Source organism: Atractosteus spatula, chromosome 22, assembly GCF_055471065.1.
Source record: "Atractosteus spatula isolate fAtrSpa1 chromosome 22, fAtrSpa1.hap1, whole genome shotgun sequence".
Taxonomy (NCBI): domain Eukaryota; kingdom Metazoa; phylum Chordata; class Actinopteri; order Semionotiformes; family Lepisosteidae; genus Atractosteus; species Atractosteus spatula.
Window position 1 is genome coordinate 4,285,022 of NC_142727.1, and position 25,845 is coordinate 4,310,866.

Below are 25,845 nucleotides of genomic sequence, written 5' to 3' on the forward strand. Positions count from 1 at the left end.
CTAATAACCCCCCTCTCTGAACTGGCTTCATCACTCTGCTCTCCTCCCCACTGAGAGCTGGTGTGTGGGGAGAGGACTGGAGCATCATCCAGGTGGGGCTGCACACTGGGGATCCCCATGACCTGTAAAGCGCTTTGAGTGGAGTGTCCAGAAAAGCACTATGTAAGTGTAAGCAATTCTTAATTATTATTATTATCCCAAACCCTGCGGGCGGCGAGCAGGAAACGGCGCAGGCGAGAGTTCCGTCCGCTTACCCAGCTCGTCCCCGGAGGAGAAGATGGCGGAGCCCAGCCGGGAGTTGTAGTGGCTGTTGGCGAAGGCCGTGAAGCTGTGCTGCAGGCGGCGGTGCCGCACGTACAGGACGACGAAGCCGCCGCCCAGCGCCAGCAGCAGCAGGAAGAGCACGGGCACCACCACGGCCGCCACGTCCCCCGTCCGCCCGGCCTGCGAGGCCGCGGGGCTCCCGTCGCCTGCGGAACGACACCTGGGATCAGAACCCGCCGCTGGGGCGCTGCTACACTGGCGCAGCCCACCGCTTGTTTCTCGGGCACTGACATGGAGAGTCATTCGAGGGCGTCCTGAGCGACGAGGCATGAGCCAAGGTGCTGTGGCACAGCTGGTATTTTTAGACCCGCCGGTAACCACCACCAGGGGGCGCTGGAAGACCAAGAAACGCTTGCAGTGCGTCCCCCCCCCAGCTGCAGGAGAATCCTCCCTAGATGAGATCAGTAACAGCTGTGCCTCTAACTGAGGCACCTATAAAGGAAGCTCAGGCGGCCATCTCAGTGTTCCTAACTGAACCTCGCCTCGGTCCTTAGACGGAGGCGCTAACACGTTACTTTACCCGGAGGGGGAAAGAAAATTTTGTCTGATGTACTGTTCCTCTACCTTCGCGTACAATACGAGATCCGCTCCGCAATCTCGCCCTTACAAGCCTGAGACTCCTTCTCTCCAGAGAAGGAGGCACTGATCAGGGACCTCTGCCAGCGCAGGAACCCCACTATTATAGCGACAGCACTCCGCGACAAGGCTAGCTACGTCTGCTGTGCCACCCGAGCAGCGGGCGGGCGGTCCAAGCTGATCCCAGACTACAGCTGCCCCAGAGCAATCCGAGTGCCGCCTCATGAATCACAGGACCCCCCCCCATGCGCCCCCTCACCTGCAGCCAGCTCGTCGTACAGCAGCAGGGCGGGCTCCCCGCACAGCTGGCCGTTCAGCAGGCAGCGCGCCTGCACGGAGAAGGTGTAGTTGTGCCCCGCGAGGAGGCTGCTGATGCGGAGGAAGTTCTCGGTGGTGTTGCCCAGGCAGGTGCTGGAGTTGGTCACGCTGTCGTAGACGTGAACCTCATACCCCTGTGCCGGCGGCAGAGAGAGGGATGAGGGGGCTTCCCCAAGTGTTACAGAGTCGGCCCCCGGCAAACCAGCGCGGTGCTTTCATTCTTGTCCCGGGCTGTCCCTCTAGGTTTTGCCCTGTTTTTTCCCCCGTGTCCTCCTGTGGTGTTTACAGTGCTTTCCTTCCTTCCATTAAGCCCAGCGACACTGCGACTTAGCACTGTGCACATTTACAGCCCCCCGAGCCAATTACCACAGCAATCGCGGCCCCCGTACGGGGCTACACTCACCCTGCTCTCGTCAAAGATCTTGTCCTTCAGGGCCAGGCTTTTCCAGAACAGGAAGATGTGGTCGTTCTCCGACAGGATCTTCAGAGCGTCCGGCGCCGGCAGAGGAACTGCGGACAGTCAGATAATATTTACTGTTCGGGCTACAGCTACGAAGGGTCAACCGCAGAAGCCCTGAATCCCTCTTTAGCTGTGAGCTGTTACGTCACGCAAGGGGAATCAGTTCGGTTCAGTGCTGCCGGGGTGACAGATGAACTCTGAATCCCTCTTTAGCTGTGAGCTGTTACGTCACGCAAGGGGAATCAGTTCGGTTCAGTGCTGCCGGGGTGACAGATGAACTCTGAATCCCTCTTTAGCTGTGAGCTGTTACGTCACGCAAGGGGAATCAGTTCGGTTCAGTGCTACCGGGGTGACAGATGAACTCTGAATCCCTCTTTAGCTGTGAGCTGTTACGTCACGCAAGGGGAATCAGTTCGGTTCAGTGCTGCCGGGGTGACAGATGAACTCTGAATCCCTCTTTAGCTGTGAGCTGTTACGTCACGCAAGGGGAATCAGTTCGGTTCAGTGCTGCCGGGGTGACAGATGAACTCTGAATCCCTCTTTAGCTGTGAGCTGTTACGTCACGCAAGGGGAATCAGTTCGGTTCAGTGCTACCGGGGTGACAGATGAACTCTGAATCCCTCTTTAGCTGTGAGCTGTTACGTCACGCAAGGGGAATCAGTTCGGTTCAGTGCTGCCGGGGTGACAGATGAACTCTGAATCCCTCTTTAGCTGTGAGCTGTTACGTCACGCAAGGGGAATCAGTTCGGTTCAGTGCTGCCGGGGTGACAGATGAACTCTGAATCCCTCTTTAGCTGTGAGCTGTTACGTCACGCAAGGGGAATCAGTTCAGCTCCAGCCTGCCAGGGTAACAGGTAGACGGGGTGCCAACAGAGCAGGGGGTTCTTGGGGTGTGGAAAGCGGGGGTCACCTGTGCTGAAGGTGTAGCTGGCCTCCTTGCTCATGTTGGCCAGGCGCACCGTGACGCTGTAGCGGCCCCCGGGTTCGAGCGAGCGCAGGGTGTACTCCACGGTGTTGTTCGCCGTCTTCACCTTGAAGCTCCTCTCCACCTTCCTCACCGTGTCCCGCAGGTGAATGGCGTAGGTCTGCAGAGAGAGGGAGGATGGGAGAGACAGGCTGAGGTACAGAGGGGCCCCCGAGACAGACAGGCTGAGGTACAGAGGGGCCCCCGAGACAGACAGGCTGAGGCCCTCGGCACTCTTACCAGGGCCTCGCTGGGGTAGTCGCAGGGGGGCTGCCACTTGAGCGTGGCCTGGGTCTTGTCCACCCGCACCCTGTGCAGGTTGCGCGGCGGCAGCCGGTTGCTGGGGATCATCTTCACCACAGCGTAGTCCGAGGGGGGGCCGAGGTAGGGGGAGACCACGCGCACCTGTCCCGGACACAGGCACACCGTGAGCTCAACAGGACCGGAGAGACGCGCCTTCCGGGGAAACAGCTAGCGCTTCCCGAGCCGCGGAAAAACTCTAGCCCCGGCTCCCCGAGAGGGAGTACGGGTCCTAGGGAGGACAGGACCGCGGCAGAGACCAGAAGCGGACCGGCAGCTCGCGTGTTACTGTGTGCGCGCGCGGGCGAACGCCCGAGACGGGTCACGAGAGCGGCTGACCAGGAAGAGGTACTGCTCGTCGCCGTCCACGGTCACGGTCAGGTTGGTGCCGGAGGTGGTGAGGCGGTGGGGGCCGCGGTACAGCTCCAGGAAGGAGGTGGCATAGTACAGGCCGTAGAGCTGGGGAGAAGAGCACAGAAAATCGATCAATCAGTCGATCAGTCGAGGTCTGTTCATCAATGCAGGAACAGTACAGCCTACGGCGGGGCCCCGTAGTCACAGGATGAGCTTCAGTCCGGTTCCTCCTCCTCCAGACCGCGCTCCGCCATGTTAGCGTAACGAACGTCCACGCTTTTCCCCACCGGCTACGAACGGGAGGACACCCCCACGCTAGCCCTGCACAGGAGCGCTCTCGGGCAACAGTGACACTGCCTGCACGTCTAGGCTCGTACCCCTGAACCGGCAGTGAGGTTTAAATGAAGGAAGGGGGAGAGAGCTCTTTCTGGGACAGCCTGCAGGCCCTGAGGCTCTGGGGCCGTCCGTTCTCACACAGACCTCACCTGTGCTTCCGGGCCGGACCAGCTGCAGTCCACACTGCTCTGGTTGAGGGGCCGGGCCTTCAGCTGAGGTGGGTCGGGCCTGGTTCCGTGGGTCTGCAGGTGGGAGAAGGAGGTAGGGCTGTCCCCCACGCTGGTCTGCGCCCATGCTCCCACCTCGTACACCATGCCAGCTGTCAGGTTGCCCACTGGAGCACAGGGGGAGACCATCTCATTACTACAACTTCACAGGAACGGGGAAAAAAAGGACACAGCTAACATTTCCGCTTTCACACTTTTGCAGACGCAGACCCCCCAAAAAAACCATCCTGGCAGGCATTCGCAAGTCATTTCCCAGAATCAGGGAAAAACATGGATGGCGACAATTATCTACAGCGGGCCTCGTTTCGTAGAAGGCTAGGTTTTATCAACCTGATTCCCACCCAAACGGATTTCTTCAAATCAGAGATCATAGGTGTGAAAGAAGTTGGAGATTTCAGAGCTCAGACATGGGCGTCGGACCACCCCAGCGACGTTGACAAGTCGTACCTGTGTGAGTGGGGTTCTTGCCCTCCACGAAGACGGTTCTGTTCTCTTTGACGTGAGCGTCGAACACCCAGGACACGTCCACCACGAACTGCTTCACCTGGGGACACGCACAGCTGTCAGGCGTCATGGGACGAAACAGCCAATTGAAGAGCTTCGTTTTTCTGGCTAAAAACAGCAGCCAGGAGCCACTAATACAGTCAGCCCTCGCTTTTCGCTGGTCGCCCCACACCCCCCCCCAAAATTGGGGGAAGTCCAGGGCAGGCAACGGCGTTCCCCCGAGCCTGCGTGCGTAGCAGATCCATCGCGTCGGTGACCTCTCTGCGTTTTGTTGTGCGAGTGATGTTCTATTGTGCCCCCTATCCGTTATCTTGATTAAAGATGGGACCTAAACGTGCTTCTTGCTCTCGCGCCAGTAACCCTGGACCTAAAAGACGCAAGAAAGCGATGACTTTGGCCGAGAGGGTTGCACTTTGAGACAGGTTAAAAGGATGAAAATGGCATATACTGTTTATGAGGCAGAAAAATGAGTTATTCATTTGGCACCAAGACTTTCCTGCGTCTTCCCCCCCCTCCCTTTCCACGTGTCAGAAACTGCGAAAATCCAGCAACGTGCTCTCGAATGTTCTCTTAATTCCCCTCGAGTAGAATAATGGTGTTTTGTGGGGGACCAGGGTGGGCAACCGTTCGCAGATTTGCGTTTTTCGCGGGAGGTCTTGGAACCTGTCCCCCCGTGAAAAACGAGGGATGGCTGTACTTGTGGTCATCTCTACAGCGGGGGTGTGTCGCCTGAGGGCGGTACCTTGCTCAAGGGTATAACCGCCCACGTTCACCAGCTCCGACGCACTGCTCCTCCGCTCTCTGGTCAAATCAGAGCCTCCGAGGGGGCAGACAAAGGCACTGACCTGGTACTGGGCGCCGAGGCCGAGAGTCACGGTGAAGGAGCTCTCGGTGGTGCCGTCCAGCCGCACGGTGGGAGCAGGGAGAGCTGGGAGAGAGACGAGAGTCAGGCCCAGCCCCGGACACGCGCCAGCAGACCTGTTCCTACCTCACCCCGCGAGCTCCGCCTAAACGCGCAGGACACCCCCCCCCCCCCCCCGAGACGAGGGCGCGGCGCACGGCGGACCCAAAGACACACTCCCACCGAGTGCAGGGGTGAAGGAACGTCCATCTTGAACACGCGTGTCAGAAGAGCTGGCACTGCACACTGGGAAAAGCCAGTCACGCGAGTCTGAATACCTCTCACCTTTGCCCTTCTGGGGGGTGACCGACTTGATATCGCTCCAGTTCCCCACTCCGCGGCTCGTCACCGCGGCCACCTGCAAGAAAAGCGCCACGACCGATACGGTGAAGACGGTTCGGAGCGAAGCTCGCTTTTACGTCACTGACGAGCTGCGCGCGATGACACCGACACTGACCCTGACGTTGTAGAGCAGGTTGGGCTGCAGGTTCTTGATCTCGGTGTGGTCGTTGCCGGAGCTGGAGCTGCGCTGGGAGGTCCACTGCCCACTGGCACTCTCACTGTACTCCACCTGCGAGAGGGGCAGACAGACAGCAGGCTATGAGGGCCTGAACACACCGAGAGACAGACGGGCCGAGGGGCCCCAGAGACAGACGGGCCGAGGGGCAGAGGGGCCCCAGAGACAGACGGGATGAGGTACAGAGGGGCCCCAGAGACAGACGGGATGAGGTACAGAGGGGCCCCAGAGACAGACGGGATGAGGTACAGAGGGGCCCCAGAGACAGGCAGGCCGAGGGGCCCCAGAGACAGGCAGGAGGCTGAAAGGGAGAGGTATATAGGTACAGAGAGAGCAGTTTAGGGGCTGTGTGGACAGAGCAGCGCACTCACGATGTACTCTCGAATGAGGCCGTGAGAATTGGCGGGGGGCAGCCACTTGCAGATCACGGTGCCGTCCTCCTCCTCGCTGCTGGCCAGCTCCAGATTCTGGGGGGCATCCGGCACTGCGGCGACACCCAGACACCATGAGCACGCAGAGCCCCCGGGCGAGAGCCAGCTGAGCTCTGCACCACTGCAGCACAGCACAAAAACACCCCTCTTCCTCGCAGCGCAGCGAACCAGGGACAGAACATAGGAGAAACAAGCGCGATGCTTAACTGGGGCTCATCCTGCGTTCCCACACCTGCCAGAATCACAACGGGTCCCAATCCTACTGGGAGAGGGAGGAGGGAACTCAGTCGAACTGGTAGCCCAGTATGTGATCTCCTGTCCCAGCCTGAGGAGCAGTGAGCCTGTCTCCCAATAATGCTCCAACTGTCTACAGTATATGTCAATATTTTATAATATGTCTTTGTTGTAAATGTCTGTAATATGTCTGCAGATTTTATTTTACTTTTATTTTTTGTTGTTTCATGTGAATTTCATTATTTTATTTGCTTTGGCAACACTGATTGTACCCATCGGTCATGCTAATAAAGCACCTTGAATTGAACTGAAATTGAATTACTGACCAACACAGCGCTGGGGATGTGCTGTGTCAACTGCACAAGCAGAGATACGAGAGAGATCACTTTATTTCTTGCGTTAGGAATTTGTCTTTTCTCGTACCCCAGCTCGCTCTCCATGTGACACACAGACAGGGAGAGAGAAGCTGGGGGTCAGAGCGCAGGGTCAGCCATTTATACGGCGCCCCTGGAGCAGTTGGGGTTCAGGGCCTTGCTCAGGGGCCCAATGGAGTAAGATTCCTTGGCCGGCTGTGGGATTTGAACCAGCAACCTTCCAGCCACAGGCACAGATCCTGAGCCACAGAGCCACCGCTCTGCCCAATAATGCAAATAAAGACCAACTGTAGCAGAACGACACTACAGCCATGCCTAGTAACATGACCACAGCTGCTACTGCCCTTATCTCAATTATCCACATATTGTCTGTCTTTCTTCGACCTGTTATTTTAACATTTGTTTGCATTCTGATAGAGTTAGCTCTGCCCGAAGGATCAGCCCCTGCTACGTCTGAATTCCCCCCCTTCGCTTTCCGCCCCGTCACCCGCCATCCCTTCGAGACCCGGGTGGGGGTTCAGGGTGCCGTGCTGGACCGGTGGGGGTGGGTGGGGGGACTCACATCCTTCCGGCGTGCGCAGGGTGACGACCTCGTTGCTCTTGTGCAGCTTGCTGAGACACTGCACCTGCACTTTGACCTGGTAGGTGGTGTCCGGCTTCAGCACCGTCAGGCTGTAGCTGGACTTGCTGGTGTGAGTCTCCACCGTACTCCACTGCGAGCCCACCTGCCTGGGGAGACGGAGGGAGAGTGGGGGCGGGACACGCGATATACCACACGACGCGCGGGAGGACTTCTAGAGGGGAGCCCAGGGCGGGGCAGAGCTCTTACCTGTAATAGACCACGAACGTGCAGGAGTTCAGCGGCAGGTTCTTGGGTCGGGACCAGGTCAAGGTCACGGTGCCGGAGAAATCCGCGGTCCAGCGCAGATTCTGAACTTTATAGGCCAGGGAGTCGGCTGGAGAGAACAGAGCCAATTAGCTCTACACACAGGGGGGAGACACAGAGGGGAGACACAGAGGGGAGACAGACAGTGGCGCAAAGGGAAACAAGACCCCCACTGGACACTGAACAAAACGGGTTGAGTGTTTCTCTCCTCATTCTGCCCAGCCTGCGTTGCTGCTTGCCTGGGAAACGCTAAAGTAACGCTAACAACATACATTTCACTCCCCTGAGCTGGTGCTCGGACAACAGCCCCAAGTTCTTACGTAGCTCTCTCTCCCCCCCTCTCTCGCTCTGGGTTTCGGGGTTCGGGGGTCCTTACCGGAGCAGTTGGCCTCGTCGCTCTGGTCGGAGCAGTCGATGAAGCCGTCGCAGCGCTCGCTGGGGGACACGCAGGCCTCGCCGTCCGCGCACAGCGTCCCGTTGACGCACGTCAGGGCCCCGCGGGTGGCTGGGATAGGAGGAGATTGGGGGCGACGGTCACTCACCGCCGCTCCGCGCCCCGAGTCCCCCCCCCCCGCCCCTCGTGGCCCCGCAGGGCGCAGGTGGGCTCTATGTGCCCGCAAATAATCGCGCACTCCAGGACGGCAGCTCTGCCCCACCCCGTTTACCCTCAAGGGCCAATGAGCAGCAAAACCAGAAAAGGGTCCCTATCCTAGGATGGAGAGAGGGAAATCTCTGATCTTGGGTATCTCTTGTCCTGTGCGGTCTCTTGTTGGCGCCACTCCTCCTAGCCCTTTTCAGAGGCACGTTTTCAGAGTGACAGAGTAAAAACAACTTTGTGATGACATGATCCTGACTGTCTGTACACTGCTTGAGAAACTGATCATCTCCTACAGATGACCCAGCTCCTGGGGGGGGCTTGTCTTCTGGTTTGGTTCCAATTAAGTGATCCACTGAATTATTTTCTACATTAAACTACATAAAAGGGTGGCGGGATTGGTGACGCAGGGGTGAGCGCTGCCGGCTCGCAGCGCCGAGGCCTGGGGTCAAATCCTGGGGGGGTGCCTTCCGGGTGGAGTTTGCATGTTCTCCCTCCAGGCGCTCCAGTTTCCTCCCACACTTCCTAGTGCACAGTCACGCCGAGGGGGGGAGTTCAAACCTCACCTGGCGCAACATTTCATTTTTAAAACCCGACATCAATTAAAAACCGTTCGTGATCAGAGTAATTGTCCATTATCAACCCATGCAAGTGGATGTTGGGGCTGGATTTGCACAATGAAAGAGTCCCTCCAAGCCTGCTGTCCCTGCCTTTGCCCTGTCCCGGCTCCGAAACTGCAGCCGTCCGGTCCTCCGAGGCAGCTCAGGGAGCAGGGATTTCTGCTTTAGTCCCATCCCGTGGAGCGACGTCCCTTTTCAAAGGGAGGTTAACTGGCTTCCGGGAAACTGGCCCTGCGGTGTGAGTGTGTGAGCGTCTGTGTGTGGCCCTGCGATGGACTGGTGTCCTGTCCAGGGTGTACCCTGCCTGGTTCCCGTCGCTCCCCCACAACTCTGAATGAGAGGTGCGACACGACCCCCCCCCCACACACACACACACACACACACACACACACACGGTGTAAAGTCTCACTGTTTGGATCATGCACTGACGCCAATTCTACCTGGGGAATGGCTTGCCAATAAATGCATTGTGGGAAATTCTTCCATTCCTGTGGGTTCTGGATTGGCGGGAAGAACGGAAATCTTGCTCTGCGCACCCGCAATCCCGCGTCCCGCGTCCCACTCGCACACCCGCGCGGTCCACTTGACCCCCCCCGAACGTGTACTCACGGCAGCCCAGCTCGTCGGAGCCGTCCGGGCAGTGCCTGCGCCCGTCGCAGCGCTGCCAGTAGGGGATGCAGGCCGGGGGGCGCTGGCAGCGAAACTCAGCCCCGTCGCAGGCGCCGGGCGGGGCCGGGGAGGGGCCCGCGGGGCGGAGGGGCGCGGCGCTCGTCCCGCCTGAAAGACAGCCCCGGACAGGACCCGGGGGAGAAGAGAGGTGACTGCCCGCCGCGTGGCAGCCCCGCCTGCCCGCCTCCACCCAGACGAGATCGAGACGGTATACAAGCCAGGCGAGACCAGAGACACGTCCTCCCACCTTTACCCCCGGAACCCCAATGTCCACCCCTTGCGCCCGGCCTGGCCAGAAAGTGGCCGATCTGTCGCTTGCTTTGATCACCAGCCCTGGCGACGGACCGTCGCGTCTCTCCCAGGAGCCGGAGTGCCGAGGAGCCCCCCCGGACCGCTCCTGTCGCTGAGGGAGGGTTCGGTAAGCAGTAAGATACCCCAGGGTTACCCCGTTATCCAACTGCTGCTCTGGGCTGTCAGCAAGAGGCTGTGCTCTGGCTTGACAACGCAACGAGCTCCTCTCTGCCCCCGAAGCGTGCGCCCGCGTGCAGGACACCCAGGTGCCCCTTCGTCACCCCGAGGCACTCACCGGCGGGGCAGTCTTCCTCATCGCTGCCGTCGGGACAGTCGGCGTAGCGGTCGCACACCCAGCTGTCGACGATGCAGGCCCCCGAGCTGCAGCGGAATCGGTTGGGGGGGCAGGAGGCGGGGCCGGCGGGCGTGGTGCGCTGGGGCCACACGGCTGATCCTGCGGGGGGGGCAACAAGACAGTGCCCCGAGGCTCAGTGCTTGACCTTTCACCTCCTGGCCTGTCCACGCAGGACACAGACCCACGTGGGACGTCCTCGGGCGAACCCTGCCAGGGAACGCCTCTACACAAAGGGGGGCGGGAGCGTGGAACAAGCCACCCAGCCATTGAGAGAGGAAGCTCAGGGCGCTGAGCTGGGAGCTGCAGGGTGATATGGCCGCCGGCAAGGAAGAGTGAAAAGGTGTGTTCCCCTGGGCGGCTCTGGCCTTATATCATTGGGTTATATTCATCGCCGGTCTGAGGCAGCGTGTGGTGAAGACAGTCTGGATGGAGGGGAGTTCTGGAGCAGTGATGGCCTCAGCTGCCCCCACCTCCTTCTGTAATCTTTCCTGGTCAGGAGCTGAGCCACAGGCCTGGGGGGGTTCGGTGTGCTGGGCGTGTGCTGGGCGTGTGCTGGGCGTGTGCTGGGTGTGTGTCGGGCGTGTGTCTGGCATGTATCGGGCGTGTGCTGGGCGTGTGCTGGGCATGTGTCTGGTATGTATCGGGCGTGTGCTGGGCGTGTGTCTGGTATGTATCGGGCATGTGTCGGGCGTGTGCTGGGCGTGTGTCTGGTATGTGTCGGGCGTGTGTCGGGCGTGTGCTGGGCGTGTGCTGGGCGTGTGTCTGGGCGTGTGTCTGGGCGTGTGTCTGGCGTGTGTCGGGCGTGTGTCGGGCGTGTGTCGGGCGTGTGTCGGGCGTGTGCTGGGCGTGTGCTGGGCGTGTGTCTGGTATGTATCGGGCGTGTGTCGGGCGTGTGCTGGGCGTGTGCTGGGCGTGTGTCTGGTATGTATCGGGCGTGTGCTGGGCGTGTGCTGTGCGTGTGCTGGGCGTGTGTCTGGTATGTATCGGGCGTGTGCCTGGGCGTGTGTCTGGTATGTATCGGGCGTGTGCCTGGGTGTGTGCTGGGCGTGTGCCTGGTATGTATCGGGCGTGTGTCTGGGCGTGTGCCGGGCGTGTGTCTGGGCGTGTGCTGGGCGTGTGCTGGGCGTGTGTCTGGTATGTATCGGGCGTGTGCTGGGCGTGTGTCTGGGCGTGTGTCTGGGCGTGTGCCGGGCGCACCTGAGCAGTTGGCCTCGTCAGTCCAGTCCCCGCAGTCGTCCTCGCCGTCACACCTCCACCAGCTGGGGACGCAGCGGCGGTTGCGGCACTCGAACTGGAAGTACAGGGAGCAGCCGGGCGCCTCCGTGGGCGAGCCTGCGAACACACGGGAGGGGGAGAGGAGCCGGGGTCATGCCTGCGGCCGGACTGAAGGGGGCCCCTTCAACTGCAGGAGAGGCAAGGTCTGAAAGCAACACTACAGCCCCCCCCCCGACTAAGATGTCTGACACTCTCTGTCCTGCAAGATCTGCTCTGTCAACGGGCTCTGTCTGCTCTGTCAATGGGCTCTGTCTGCTCTATCTGCTCTGTCAATGGGCTCTGTCTGCTCTATCTGCTCTGTCTGCTCTGTCTGCTCTGTCTGCTCTGTCTGCTCTGTCAATGGGCTCTATCTGCTCTGTCAATGGGCTCTATCTGCTCTGTCTGCTCTGTCAACGGGCTCTGTCTGCTCTGTCAATGGGCTCTGTCTGCTCTATCTGCTCTGTCAACGGGCTCTGTCTGCTCTGTCAACGGGCTCTGTCTGCTCTGTCAACGGGCTCTGTCAATGGACGCGCCGTCGGTCGCGCGCTCCCCGAGTCCGGCGCTCACCGCAGTTGGCCTCGTCGGAGAAATCGCCGCAGTCGTCCATCCCGTCGCACTTCCACTCCAGGCTCACGCACATCCCGTTGGCACAGCGGAAGTTGGAGGGGTCGCAGGTCTTCTCGAACTCCGGCCGCGTGGCTGAAGGGGGGGGGGGGCAGACGCGCAGGCTGTCAGCGCCGAGCTCCCACACTGACGCCCGCACACGCCACGGCCCCCCCCCCCCACCGGACACAGAGCCACGAGGGGGCCACTCGAGTCCAAGCCCCTTGCGGAGCCATGCAATGCTGGAAAACCCCAAGCAGGAATCCCGCCAGCCAGATCACGGCCAGCAGCTACATCACCCTGCAGCCCCCAGCTGGCAGCCCCCCTGGAGCTCAGCAGGTGTGAGCCTGGCCAGTACCTGGATGGGAGACTCCTGGGAAAGCTGAGGCTGCTGCTGGAAGAGGTGTCAGTGGGGCCAGTAGGGGGCGCTCACCCTGCGGTCTGTGTGAGTCCTAATGCTCCAGTATAGTGACGGGGACACTATACTGTAAAAAGGCGCCGTCCTTCGGATGAGACGTAAAACCGAGGTCCTGACTCTCTGTGGTCATTAAAAATCCCAGGGTGTTTCTCGAAAAGAGTAGGGGTGTTACCCCAGTATCCTGGCCAAATTTCCCCCTGGCCTTTCCCAGTCATGGCCTCCTAATAATCCCCATCTCTGAACTGGCTTCATCACTCTGCTCTCCTCCCCACTGAGAGCTGGTGTGTGGGGAGAGGACTGGAGCATCATCCAGGTGGGGCTGCACGCTGGTGGGGGTGGAGGGGATCCCCATGACCTGTCAAGAGCTCTGAGTGGAGTGTGCAGAAAAGCGCTATATAAGCGTGAGGAGTTATTATCTCTCAATAGAGAGCGAGGCTGAGAGGGGGGGGGACTCACAGCAGCCAGCGTAACCGGCGTCCTCGTCAGAGCCGTCCTCGCAGTGCCGCACGCCGTCGCACACCATCGACTGGAACAGGCACTGCCGGCGGCTCCGGCACACGAAGTCCATGTATCGCGTGCACAAGGGCTCTGCGGGGGAGAGCGAGAGTGAGAGAGAGAGAGAGAGAGAGAGAGAGAGAGAGAGAGAGAGAGAGAGAGGGGGGGGAAGAGGAGTGGGAAAGAGAGAGAGAGAAGGAGAGGACGCGGAGAGGGCCCCCTCCCGGAGACTGACCACAGTTCTGCTCGTCGGCGCCCCCTGGGCAGTCCTCCCTGCCATCGCAGTGCCGGGTGGCGGGCAGGCAGGTGCCGTTGCTGCACTTGAAGCCCTTACAGTGATCGCCCGCTGCACAGGACAGACACGGAGACAAACGGCCTTAGCTGTATGCCTCTCGGTTAACGAAATGTCAGCGTGGTCCAAGCATGTGCCATGAGCCTGGTGTCATTACTGTCACAGAGCTGGAGAGCTCGCCCTGGGTTCAAGTACTCAGTGATGCACCCGAGGTGTGCAGCCGGGCTGTGCAGTGCGTCAGCGCAGTGTTTCAGCGTGCAGCGTGCAGCGCTGTACTGCTGTGTGTCAGTGCAGTGAGCAGTGTGTCAGTGCAGCGAGCAGTGTGTAGCGTGCTGTGTAGCGTGCTGTGTAGCGTGCTGTGTAGCGTGCTGTGCGTCAGTACAGTGTGGCAGTGTGCAGTGTGGCAGTACAGTGTGGCAGTGTGCAGTGTTCTGTGCGTCAGTAGAGTGTGCAGTGTGTCAGTACTGTGTGCAGTGTGTCAGTACAGTGTGCAGCGTGCTGTGTGTCAGTGCAGTGTGTCAGTGCAGTGTGTCAGTGCAGTGTGCACCGTGCTGTGTGCACCGTGCTGTGTGTCAGTACAGTGTGCAGAGTGGCTGTGTGCAGCGTGCTGCGTGTCGGTACAGTGTGTAGTGTGCAGTGTGGCTGTGTGCTGCGTGCTGTGTGTCGGTACAGTGTGCAGTGTGGCAGTGTGCAGCATGCTGCGTGGCAGTACAGTGTGCCAGTGTGCAGTGTGCCTGTGTGCTGCATGCTGTGTGTCAGTACAGTGTGCCAGTGTGCAGTGTGGCTGTGTGCTGCATGCTGTGTGTCAGTACAGTGTGCCAGTATGGCTGTATGTCGGTACAGTGTGCAGTGTGGCTGTGTGTCGGTACAGTGTGCAGTGTGGCTGTGTGCTGCGTGCTGTGTGTCGGTACAGTGTGCAGTGTGTCAGTACTGTGTGCAGTGTGTCAGTACTGTGTGCAGCGTGCTGTGTGTCAGTACAGTGTGCAGCGTGCTGTGTGTCAGTGCAGTGTGTCAGTGCAGTGTGTCAGTGCAGTGTGCACCGTGCTGTGTGCACCGTGCTGTGTGCACCGTGCTGTGTGCACCGTGCTGTGTGTCAGTACAGTGTGCAGAGTGGCTGTGTGCAGCGTGCTGCGTGTCGGTACAGTGTGTAGTGTGCAGTGTGGCTGTGTGCTGCGTGCTGTGTGTCGGTACAGTGTGCAGTGTGGCAGTGTGCAGCATGCTGCGTGGCAGTACAGTGTGCCAGTGTGCAGTGTGCCTGTGTGCTGCATGCTGTGTGTCAGTACAGTGTGCCAGTGTGCAGTGTGGCTGTGTGCTGCATGCTGTGTGTCAGTACAGTGTGCCAGTATGGCTGTATGTCGGTACAGTGTGCAGTGTGGCTGTGTGTCGGTACAGTGTGCAGTGTGGCTGTGTGCTGCGTGCTGTGTGTCGGTACAGTGTGCAGTGTGCTGTGTGTCAGTACAGTGTGCAGTGTGGCTGTGTGCAGCGTGCTGCGTGTCAGTACAGTGTGCAGCGTGCTGTGTGTCGGTACAGTGTGCAGTGTGCAGTGTGGCTGTGTGCTGCGTGCTCTGTGTCGGTACAGTGTGCAGTGTGGCAGTGTGCAGCATGCTGCGTGTCAGTACAGTGTGCCAGTGTGCAGTGTGGCTGTGTGCTGCATGCTGTGTGTCAGTACAGTGTGCCAGTATGGCTGTATGTCAGTACAGTGTGCCAGTATGGCTGTATGTCGGTACAGTGTGCAGTGTGGCTGTGTGCTGCGTGCTGTGTGTCGGTACAGTGTGCAGTGTGCTGTGTGTCAGTACAGTGTGCAGTGTGGCTGTGTGCAGCGTGCTGCGTGTCAGTACAGTGTGCAGCGTGCTATGTGTCGGTACAGTGTGCAGTGTGCAGTGTGGCTGTGTGCTGCGTGCTGTGTGTCAGTACAGTGTGCAGAGTGGCAGTGTGCTGCGTGCTGTGTGTCGGTACAGTGTGGCAGTGTGCAGCGTGCTGTGTGTCGGTACAGTGTGCAGTGTGTTGGTACAGTGTGCAGTGTGGCAGTGTGGCTGTGTGCTGTGTGTCGGTACAGTGTGCAGTGTGGCTGTGTGCTGCGTGCTGTGTGTCGGTACAGTGTGCAGTGTGGCTGTGTGTCAGTACAGTGTGCCAGCGTGCACCGTGCTGTGTGTCAGTACAGTGTGCAGTGTGGCTGTGTGCAGCGTGCTGCGTGTCAGTACAGTTTGCAGTGTGGCTGTGTGCAGCGTGCTGCGTGTCGGTACAGTGTGCAGTGTGGCTGTGTGCTGCGTGCTGTGTGTCAGTACAGTGTGCAGAGTGGCAGTGTGCTGCGTGCTGTGTGTCGGTACAGTGTGGCAGTGTGCAGCGTGCTGTGTGTCGGTACAGTGTGCAGTGTGGCAGTGTGGCTGTGTGCTGTGTGCTGTGTGCAGTGTGTCGGTACAGTGTGCAGTGTGCAGAGTGGCAGTGTGCTGCGTGCTGTGTGTCGGTACAGTGTGGCAGTGTGCAGAGTGCTGTGTGTCGGTACAGTGTGCAGTGTGGCAGTGTGGCTGTGTGCTGTGTGTCGGTACAGTGTGCAGTGTGTCGGTACAGTGTGCAGTGTGCAGAGTGGCAGTGTGCTGCGTGCTGTGTGTCGGTACAGTGTGGCAGTGTGCAGCGTGCTGTGTGTCAGTACAGTGTGCAGTGTGGCAGTGTGCTGCATGCTGTGTGTCGGTACAGTGTGCAGAGTGGCAGTGTGGCAGTGTGCAGTGTGTTGGTACAGTGTGCAGAGTGGCAGTGTGGCTGTGTGCTGTGTGTCGGTAAAGTGTGCAGTGTGGCTGTGTGCTGCGTGCTGTGTGTCGGTACAGTGTGCAGTGTGCTGTGTGGCTGTGTGCTGCGTGCTGTGTGTCAGTACAGTGTACAGTGTGCAGTGTGGCTGTGTGCTGCGTGTCAGTACAGTGTGCAGTGTGGCTGTGTGCTGCGTGTCGGTACAGTGTGCAGTGTGCAGTGTGGCAGTGTGCAGTCTGTTGGTACAGTGTGCAGAGTGGCAGAGTGGCAGTGTGCTGCGTGTCGGTACAGTGTGCAGAGTGGCAGTGTGCTGCGTGCTGCGTGTCGGTACAGTGTGCAGTGTGGCAGTGTGCAGTGTGTTGGTACAGTGTGCAGAGTGGCAGAGTGGCAGTGTGCTGTGTGTCGGTACAGTGTGCAGTGTGGCTGTGTGCTGCGTGCTGCGTGTCGGTACAGTGTGCAGTGTGGCAGTGTGCTGCGTGCTGCGTGTCAGTACAGTGTGCAGTGTGCAGTGTGGCAGTGTGCAGTGTGTCGGTACAGTGTGCAGAGTGGCAGTGTGCTGCGTGCTGTGTGTCGGTACAGTGTGCAGTGTGGCAGTGTGCTGCGTGCTGTGTGTCAGTACAGTGTGCAGTGTGCAGTGTGGCAGTGTGCAGTGTGTTGGTACAATGTGCAGAGTGGCAGTGTGCTGTGTGTCGGTACAGTGTGCAGTGTGGCTGTGTGCTGTGTGTCGGTACAGTGTGCAGTGTGGCTGTGTGCTGCGTGCTGTGTGTCGGTACAGTGTGCAGTGTGGCTGTGTGCTGTGTGTCGGTACAGTGTGCAGTGTGGCTGTGTGCTGTGTGCAGTGTGTCGGTACAGTGTGCAGTGTGGCTGTGTGCAGTGTGTCAGAACAGTGTGCAGTGTGGCAGTGTGCAGTGTGTTGGTACAGTGTGCAGAGTGGCAGTGTGGCAGTGTGGCTGTGTGCTGTGTGTCGGTACTGTGTGCAGTGTGGCTGTGTGCAGTGTGTCGGTACAGTGTGCAGTGTGGCTGTGTGTCGGTACAGTGTGCAGTGTGGCTGTGTGCAGTGTGTCGGTACAGTGTGCAGTGTGGCTGTGTGCTGTGTGTCGGTACAGTGTGCAGTGTGGCTGTGTGCTGCGTGCTGTGTGTCGGTACAGTGTGCAGTGTGGCTGTGTGCTGTGTGTCGGTACAGTGTGCAGTGTGGCTGTGTGCTGTGTGCAGTGTGTCGGTACAGTGTGCAGTGTGGCTGTGTGCAGTGTGTCAGTACAGTGTGCAGTGTGGCAGTGTGCAGTGTGTTGGTACAGTGTGCAGAGTGGCAGTGTGGCAGTGTGGCTGTGTGCTGTGTGTCGGTACAGTGTGCAGTGTGGCTGTGTGCTGCGTGCTGTGTGTCGGTACAGTGTGCAGTGTGGCTGTGTGCTGTGTGTCGGTACAGTGTGCAGTGTGGCTGTGTGCTGTGTGCAGTGTGTCGGTACAGTGTGCAGTGTGGCTGTGTGCAGTGTGTCAGTACAGTGTGCAGTGTGTTGGTACAGTGTGCAGAGTGGCAGTGTGGCTGTGTGCTGTGTGTCGGTACAGTGTGCAGTGTGGCTATGTGCAGTGTGTCGGTACAGTGTGCAGTGTGGCTGTGTGCTGTGTGTCGGTACAGTGTGCAGTGTGGCTGTGTGCTGTGTGTCGGTACAGTGTGCAGTGTGGCTGTGTGCTGCGTGCAGTGTGTCGGTACAGTGTGCAGTGTGGCTGTGTGCTGTGTGTCGGTACAGTGTGCAGTGTGGCTGTGTGCAGTGTGTCGGTACAGTGTTCAGTGTGGCTGTGTGCTGCGTGCTGTGTGTCGGTACAGTGTGCAGTGTGGCAGTGCTCCGCTCACCGCAGTGCTTGGGATCCTCATCAGAGCCGTCCTGACAGTCGTCGTCCCCATCGCACACCCAGCGCTGTGGGATGCAGTGGCCCGTGCGGCACTGGAAACTGTCTGCCTCGCAGGTGTGGTGCCCGGCTGAGGAGGGACCAGAGGGACACGCTCAGCCCACACAGATCCCAAGACAGCGCGCGTCCAACCCCGGCGTTTCCACTGTAAGCACTTTCAACCGTACTCGATGGGCTCAGCTCGACGCTCCAGCGCCAGGAGCGGACCTTTCACGTTCGTCTGGGAATTTAAGCAGGCCCCTCAGAGCGCGACCCCCCCCCCCCCCCACCGCCGGCCCCCCCGGGTCTCACTGGTGCAGTTGGCCTCGTCGGACCAGTCCCGGCAGTCGTTGTCGCCGTCGCAGCGCCAGGTCGCGTGGATGCAGACGCCTCGCGCGCACTTGAACTCGTCCCCACGGCACTGGTGGCTCTCTGGAGGAGAACACGCGGACAGGCCGGTGAGCGCGGGCCCCTGAACGGGGCTCCCCAGGATTCTCTGGGGGCTGTCCCTGTGGCGCAGTGCGCCTGGCACCGGTCCGAGCTTTGCAGATCTGGCCCAGGGCCCCACCACAACATTACCTCCGTGACCCCCCACCAAAACCACCTCGCCCATCAGACTTCACACCCCAAGGGGAGAGAGTGAGGGTACAACAGAGGGCGAAGAGACGCCCGGGGCCTCCCTGCCGACTCACCGCAGTCGTTTTCATCGCTGTTGTCCCCGCAGTCGTCCTCATGGTCACACTTGAACGCCAGGGGGATACAGGAGCCCGAGGAGACGCAGCGGAACTGCACGTCGGGGTCGCAGGATGTGGTGGCTGGGCGGAGAGAGAGCTCAGATCATAAGGCTGAGCCGAGCAGATACTGCTGTGCCCGGAGATGGGCCGGGAGAGAGAGAGAGAGACAGGGAGAGACAGAGGACAGGAGCTGGGCAGACAGGGAGAGACGGGGGGAGACGGGGGGAGCTGGAGGAGAGGAGCTGGGCAGAGAGGAGGAGCTGGAGGAGAGGAGATGGGCAGAGAGGAGGAGCTGGAGGAGAGGAGCTGGGCAGAGAGGGGGAGCTGGAGGAGAAGAGCTGGGCAGAGAGGAGGAGCTGGAGGACAGGAGCCGGGCAGACAGGGGGAGAGAGGAGAGAGGAGGAGCTGGAGGACAGGAGCCGGGCAGAGAGGAGGAGGAGCTGGAGGACAGGAGCCGGGCAGAGAGGGGGAGGGAGGAGGAGCTGGAGGACAGGAGCCAGGCAGACAGGGGGAGAGAGGAGGAGCTGGAGGACAGGAGCAGAAAGGAGGAGCTGGAGGACAGGAGCAGAGAGGAGGAGCTGGAGGACAGGAGCCGGGCAGACAGGGGGAGGGAGGAGGAGCTGGAGGACAGGAGCCGGGCAGACAGGGGGAGAGAGGAGGAATACTCACGACAGCCCTGCTCGTCGCTCATGTCCCCGCAGTCGTTGTCGCTGTCGCACTGCCAGATACTGCTGATGCAGTTCCCGTTGGAGCAGCGGTACTGGCTGGGCAGGCAGGAGTGCTCTGCGGAGGAGCCAGGAGAAGGGCGTTGGGAAAACAGCCTGCAGCTCTGCAGCTCGAAATCGGCCACGAAGGGGTTAAAATAAGATCTGCACATCTTCTCTCGCGGCCTTACTGTCCTGTCCAACTGTCCTGCGTCCTCTCCCCCTCACCTGCCTTGACGCAGGTGTGGTTCTGCATGTGGTAGCCGGAGGGACACTGGCACTGCTGCCCGGAGGTCACGTTGGCGGAGACCACCCCCTCGGGGCAGACGCAGGTATGGCGATGGCCGGGCTGGGGCAGGCACAGCAGGCTGCAGGGCTGGTCAGCGCAGGCGTTGTGTCCTGGGGGGTGGGGTGAGGAACTCGCACACTCAAACAGGCAGCCCCCAAACCCAGTCTCTCAGAGCCCCAGGACTTCTGATCTTCTGTTTCCTCTCTAATAAACCATCCTGATTGTCATAGTGGCTGATGAAGATCAACATCTTTACTAAGATTGTCTGCACATCCACGGTGCTTGAGGACAGCTCTAAGCATCATCCAACACCCCACACACCCCAGCTACAGACTGTAAGACCCTCTACCATCTGGAAAACGGTACCGGAGCATCCGGGCCCGGACTACCAGCCTCAGAGACAGTTTTTACCCCCGCACTATCAAACTGTTCAACTCCCAGCCTCTCTCACCCGTGATCTGAACCTCACAGTGCCTTCTTTCTTACCAAAAACTCAAACGCACATTGAAATCTACCTCTACCCTACATGTCAAAAAGCTCACTCCCCATAATTTCTATCCCTTTATTTCATTCTGCTGATGCGTGTTTTTGCACATCTGATGTTGCTTTTGCACATAACCTGTTACCTTTCTGTTGTTTTGCACACTGCCTGTTGTCTCTGTCTTTCCTTTGTTATACAATTGTATTGTTGTTGTTTCTTTTTTTGTACTACTTATCGTCTGAGAGCTAGCTAAATAGCATTTCGTTATACCATATACCTGTATATGAGTATAATGACAATAAACTTGAACTTGAACTCTCAGTTCCTGTAACTGTACCCGCACGCAGAGGGGTGGCGTCAGTGACCCCGGGACACACCTCTGGTCTTGCCCTTGTAGAAGATCTTGAGGTCCATAACTCCAGTCAGGCGCCCCACGAGCTGCTCGCTGTTCATGGAGCCCGTCTTAGGAGCTCTGAAGATGCCCATCCTGGACCAGTCGTCCCAGTAGATCTCGTTCTGAAATCGGGAACGAGACACAAAGAGGGGCGTGGGGGGGTCAGACTGGGCAGAGCGACAGTCTGCACGAGTTCATGGAAGGAGAGCCTGGCAACTAATGTCGTCTGTGAAGATACTAATAATAATTCCTCATCTGGACTCTGGACTTTCTGGACTCTCCACTCAAAGCTCTTTACAGGTCGTGGGGATCCCCTCCACCCCCACCAGTGTGCAGCCCCACCTGGATGATGCTCCAGTCCTCTCCCCACACACCAGCTCTCAGTGGGGAGGAGAGCAGAGTGATGAAGCCAGTTCAGAGATGGGGATTATTAGGAGGCCATGACTGGTAAAGGCCAGGGGGGAATTTGGCCAGGACACCGGGGTAACACCCCTACTCTTTTCGAGAAACGTCCTGGGATTTTTAATGACCACAGAGAGTCAGGACCTCGGTTTTATGTCTCATCCGAAGGACGGCACCTTTTTACAGTGTAGTGTCCCCGTCACTATACTGGGGCATTAGGACCCACACAGGGTGAGCGCCCCCTACTGGCCCCACTAACACCTCTTCCAGCAGCAGCCTCAGCTTTCCCAGGAGTCTCCCATCCAGGTACTGGCCAGGCCCACACCTGCTGAGTCTCCAGTGGGGGCTGCCAGCTGGGAGCTGCAGGGTGATACAGCTGCTGGCAAAAGATGATTGGGACGTACTTCTCCCCGACTGGAAATCGAACCCGGGCAGCGGTGGCGAGAGCACCGAAGCCTAACCACTAGACCCCGCCAGGGAGAGCAGTGCTTTGTGGTCTGCGGGGGACCCACGGATCTGGAACCCGGTCCCTCACCAGGCGCCGGCCAGCTGCCCTACAGCACGAGCCACAGCGCCGGTCGTCTTCTCGCTCCGTATGAAACGGCAGGCCACCCGGGTGCTCGTACCTTGAAGACAGCGATGGCGTAGGGGTGGGGTAGCCCCTGGTACAGCACGGCCCGCTGCCCCCCCGTGAAGTCTGCCCTCTCGATGCGGTCCCCAAAGGCCTCCGTCCAGTAGATCCAGCGGTCGTCGACTGTGATGCCGTTGGGCCAGCGCACGCCCGCCGACACGATGCAGGACGCGTTGGAGCCGTCCATCCAGGCGCGGTACACGCCCGCCGCCCGGTCCCCCCAGTCGGTCCAGAACATCACGCTGGGAGGACGGGGACGGGGCTGAGACACGGGGCCAGGCCACCCGAAAAACAACGTCTCCCCAAGTCCCCCACCCCTCCGCGCTCAAGGGAAATTTCATACTGATTCAAGATCGGTTCGTTTTAGACTGACCCCCTTTCTGACAGCGCGGCACCAGGAACCGTGATGCCCCAGGCAGCTCGTAGGAATGCGGTTCGTGACACCTCCCCACTGAGAGCTGGTGTGCGGGGGGAGAGGACTGGAGCATCATCCAGGTGGGGCTGCACACTGGTGGGGGTGGAGGGGATCCCCGTGACCTGTAAGGGCCTAGTTAATCTGACAGCCCAGTCAAATTGATTAAATTGATTATGATGTACAGTACAGGCTGAAATTCATTGCCCTCCCCTACACCAGCATGATACACCAGAGCCCCACCTGGATGATGCTCCAGTCCTCTCCCCACACACCAGCTCTCAGTGGGGAGGAGATGAAGCCAGTTCAGAGATGGGGATTATTAGGAGGCCATGACTGGGAAAGGCCAGGGGGAAATTTGGCCAGGACACCAGGTAACACCTCGACTCCCTGGGATTTTTAATGACCACAGAGAGTCAGGACCTCAGTTTTATGTCTCATCTAAAGTGCGGCACCTTTTTACAGTGTAGTGTCCCCGTCACTATACTGGGGCATTAGGACCCACACAGACCGCAGGGTGAGCGCCCCCTGCTGGCCCCACTAACACCTCTTCCAGCAGCAGCCTCAGCTTTCCCATAATCGGATCCAAGCGTTTACAGCTGCTCCCTAGCGACGCAACCACCTGCAAAACCGCGTTTTGCAAACTAAAAGGGGGGGCGAGAGGAGCTGGGTGCCTCAGAAAGGGCCCTACCTCTCGCTCGGGATGAGAACCAGGGCTCTGGGGTGCTCCAGCACGGTGGAGTTGAGCAGGGTGCGCCGCAGGTCTCCGTCCGGGTTCGACACCTGGCCAGAGGGAGGACGGAGGGGGGGGCGTGAGTCCTCTGCACACCTCTGGGCCCCGGGCGTGATCGCGGCCGTGCCCTCCCACCCTGCCGCCCCCCCCCTTCTCACCTCCATTTTCTGCGCCCCCGCGTCCACCCAGTAGAGCAGCCGGCTGACGGGGTCGAAGGCCAGCGCCTCCACGTTCTGCAGGCCCTTCCTCACGATGACCTCCTGGACGGAGCCGCCGTCGAGACACAGCCGCTGCGGGGGGCGCACAGACAGGTGAGAGCCGCGCGCAGACAAACCCCACCCCCCCACCCAGCCACGGTCAGGCCCGCCACATCCTCCCTGGGGGGCCGGGACTGACCTGGATGGTGTCCAGCGCGATGTCGGCCCAGTACAGGCAGTTCCGGTCGTAGTCGAAGTCCAGGGCCACGGCCTCCCGCAGGCCGGAGAGCGGCAGGGTCTCGTCCGTGCCCGAGGACAGGTCGAAGCGGTGAATGGAGCTGCGCAGGGCGTACAGGAGGAACTCGTTGCTCTCTGAGGGGGGCGGGACGGGCCAGTCAGAACCGGTGCGGGGGAGACCGGCCGGGCCCCAGACCCGGTCGCCCCCTCGACTGACCCGTCCCGCCCCCCGCTTTTGGACAAAGGGATTTTTGAACACTTTCGCTTACTTGACCACTGTGACTATGATCGTATTTTGCACACGCCTATGTATTTATTTTTATTTATTTACTGTATTTTAGATTACTGTACGTATTCTAATGTTTCGTCCATTCTGATGTCTGTTTTTTTTTTCCTTGTCTTGGGCTGCTGTAACACATCAATTTCCCTTCGGGATCAATAGTCTTATCCATCTTAACTTGCGCCCTAAAAAACAGTTGTACTCAGTCAACGGTCAGATAACTCCACTCACCCCCGAATTCACGGTTACATCGGACTGTTTGACGTGCAGGAGGGCTATCCGTCCGGGAACGGCACTTTCCATAGTGTCTACGTTACTGGGGGTCCGACATTATTACGATCTTGTTTGCTCAGGTGGGCCGATTCCTAGCAGTAGATGATCCTTATACTTACAATCGTGATATACCTAGGGCTGGAGTTATAGAAGCTTGTGCTTTCTGTTGGTTTTACAACTATTTTTTCTTAACGATTCAGTACCTCGTTACCATGGATGTAGCTGCGAAAATGAACGCCTGTGGTATTTTGTCGCGCCAGGCAAAAATAACCGCGAGAGGGCTGATGAACGAGAAACTGTGCTTCACCGCTAAATACCGCTAAACACCGCTAAATACCAGATGGCTCGTCGTTATCTTCTATCATGAAGCACCGATCAGTGGCATGGTTGCGAGATTTCACTTGGGTAGTTGCAAAGGCTCCGTTTCAACCGAAATATCACCGCCCCCCCCATACAGATTTGTCCCCTGGTGCCCGGCCCTGCCCGGTCCAGGCTGTGACGAGACCACGGGGCGCGCCGACGACTGGGCCCCCCCCCCCGGGCACCCCGCAGAACACCTTCAAGGCTCAACGCCTGCAGGCCGACTCAAACGTGGCCCCCTTTCCCCCAGGTACGGACGCTGGGCGTGTTTTCGTGCGGGGCCCTCCGAAAGAGGCCCGTCTCACCTCCCACGGGACAGGGCAGCACCTCTCCGTCCATCCTGGCCTCCACGTCTCCTCCGCTGCAGGTGTCGCCCGCTATTTTCCTGTACCTGCCCAACACACACACACACACACACTCTGCTCAACGTCTGGGCCAGACCAGGAGGGAGCTCATTTTTTACATCGGCTCACCGAACTGACAGTCTCGTCCTGCTGGTCGTGCCTACGTGTTTCTACGGCTACTTGTTTCAGCTGATCACCCTCGTCAGGGTGGGGGCCTGCGTTAGCAGAGCTCCAGGCGGTGGGGTGACAGACCCGTCTTGAGAGACTGCTGGACGTTTTGGTTCATGGCCTTTGATTAACAGCTCTTCCCAATATCCTTTTCAACCCTGTGCTTGCACCTCGTTATGCTCCTCGTCTCGAGCTGTTCTTTTCTTAATTGATGTACCAGAATTTGATTACCTTAACTGAATCTGTGCTGTGCTTCAATCAGAATAATTTAACCTGCTGTCATCTATACTTAACATAACATCACATCACTTTATTAGCCCTATACAATTTCTTGCATTAGGAATTTGTCTTTTCGCATAGTACAGCGCCCCTGGAGCAGTTGGGGTTAAGGGCCTTGCTCAGGGGCCCAACGGAGTAGGATTCCTCTGCCGATTCCACCTATCCTGTCTCTTTCTACTTTTCGTTAAGCTCTGTTCCATTCCTCCACAGTCTGCTTGCCTGAAATTGCAAAGCAAACGGCTACAGCTGGGTGTTTGCGAACCAGAGGGCATGAGCACAGGGAAGGGTTACAAAGAAAACGTGATTTTGGTCAAAGATGGACAGTAAACCGCAGTTTTCTTCGCCCACCAATAGATGGTGCTGTTGCAACAGCCCTGAGTGATTTTATTAGTGTAAACGCTGGGCCGTCTGGCACGCAGAGGAAGGGAAATAAATACACATCTGCTCTGACAGCTGCTCCAAGTGAAGCTGAAGAAAGCATGATCACAAGCAGACAGGTGTGGGCACATGTCCGCAGAGTCAGGGTTTACAGCTGTAGAGGAATGGGCTCTCACCCCTTGGTGCGCCGGTAAGTGGTGCCCACCGGGCAGGGCACAGGAGGGGCGTACAGCCGGCCGGAGAACTCGGGGTCAGGCACGCACACCTCCAGAGACAGGTCCTCGCTGAGCTTGAAGCCGTAGTCACTGAAGGACAGGGGAAGAACAGAGTGACTGGCTGCGGCAGGGCAATTCACATTAAACTCTAGCTCTAGTGCAAGTGATCACATTACTCCTGTCCCGGAGTCTCTGCACTGGCTTCCTGTCAGGTTTCTTGTCGACTTCAAAATGCTCATGCTCACGTGTAAAGCTCTGCATGGCTCAGCACCACAGTACCTGTCTGAGCTACTATCGTCCTACTCCCCAGCTCACAACCTTCACTCTTCTAATTCTGGGCTCCTTACTGTCCCCCAAGCCCGTCTACACTCTATGGGTGACAGGGCCTTCTCCTGCTGCGCCCCCAAGCT

General features: G+C 59.0%; 1 protein-coding gene across 1 annotated transcript in view; it reads right to left on the minus strand.

The window, feature by feature from the left end:
* Positions 1 to 25,845, minus strand: part of sorl1 (sortilin-related receptor, L(DLR class) A repeats containing) — a 73,120-nt gene that overhangs the window by 3,515 nt on the left and 43,760 nt on the right. The window contains exons 15-47 of the mRNA XM_088939599.1: positions 25,397 to 25,525; positions 24,357 to 24,442; positions 23,101 to 23,273; positions 22,863 to 22,994; positions 22,663 to 22,754; positions 21,555 to 21,801; positions 20,510 to 20,648; positions 19,591 to 19,761; positions 19,328 to 19,441; positions 18,617 to 18,739; positions 18,237 to 18,356; positions 17,890 to 18,015; positions 13,242 to 13,352; positions 12,968 to 13,099; positions 12,058 to 12,189; positions 11,434 to 11,568; positions 10,177 to 10,335; positions 9,531 to 9,698; positions 8,083 to 8,211; positions 7,650 to 7,776; positions 7,383 to 7,549; positions 6,153 to 6,265; positions 5,722 to 5,835; positions 5,550 to 5,622; positions 5,209 to 5,291; positions 4,307 to 4,403; positions 3,782 to 3,966; positions 3,282 to 3,401; positions 2,883 to 3,047; positions 2,589 to 2,763; positions 1,622 to 1,728; positions 1,160 to 1,352; positions 255 to 470 (exon numbers count right to left, since the gene is read on the minus strand). Of these exons, the coding sequence (XP_088795725.1) occupies positions 255 to 470; positions 1,160 to 1,352; positions 1,622 to 1,728; positions 2,589 to 2,763; positions 2,883 to 3,047; positions 3,282 to 3,401; positions 3,782 to 3,966; positions 4,307 to 4,403; positions 5,209 to 5,291; positions 5,550 to 5,622; positions 5,722 to 5,835; positions 6,153 to 6,265; positions 7,383 to 7,549; positions 7,650 to 7,776; positions 8,083 to 8,211; positions 9,531 to 9,698; positions 10,177 to 10,335; positions 11,434 to 11,568; positions 12,058 to 12,189; positions 12,968 to 13,099; positions 13,242 to 13,352; positions 17,890 to 18,015; positions 18,237 to 18,356; positions 18,617 to 18,739; positions 19,328 to 19,441; positions 19,591 to 19,761; positions 20,510 to 20,648; positions 21,555 to 21,801; positions 22,663 to 22,754; positions 22,863 to 22,994; positions 23,101 to 23,273; positions 24,357 to 24,442; positions 25,397 to 25,525 (4,553 nt within the window). The remainder of the gene's footprint in view (positions 1 to 254; positions 471 to 1,159; positions 1,353 to 1,621; positions 1,729 to 2,588; positions 2,764 to 2,882; positions 3,048 to 3,281; positions 3,402 to 3,781; positions 3,967 to 4,306; positions 4,404 to 5,208; positions 5,292 to 5,549; positions 5,623 to 5,721; positions 5,836 to 6,152; positions 6,266 to 7,382; positions 7,550 to 7,649; positions 7,777 to 8,082; positions 8,212 to 9,530; positions 9,699 to 10,176; positions 10,336 to 11,433; positions 11,569 to 12,057; positions 12,190 to 12,967; positions 13,100 to 13,241; positions 13,353 to 17,889; positions 18,016 to 18,236; positions 18,357 to 18,616; positions 18,740 to 19,327; positions 19,442 to 19,590; positions 19,762 to 20,509; positions 20,649 to 21,554; positions 21,802 to 22,662; positions 22,755 to 22,862; positions 22,995 to 23,100; positions 23,274 to 24,356; positions 24,443 to 25,396; positions 25,526 to 25,845) is intronic.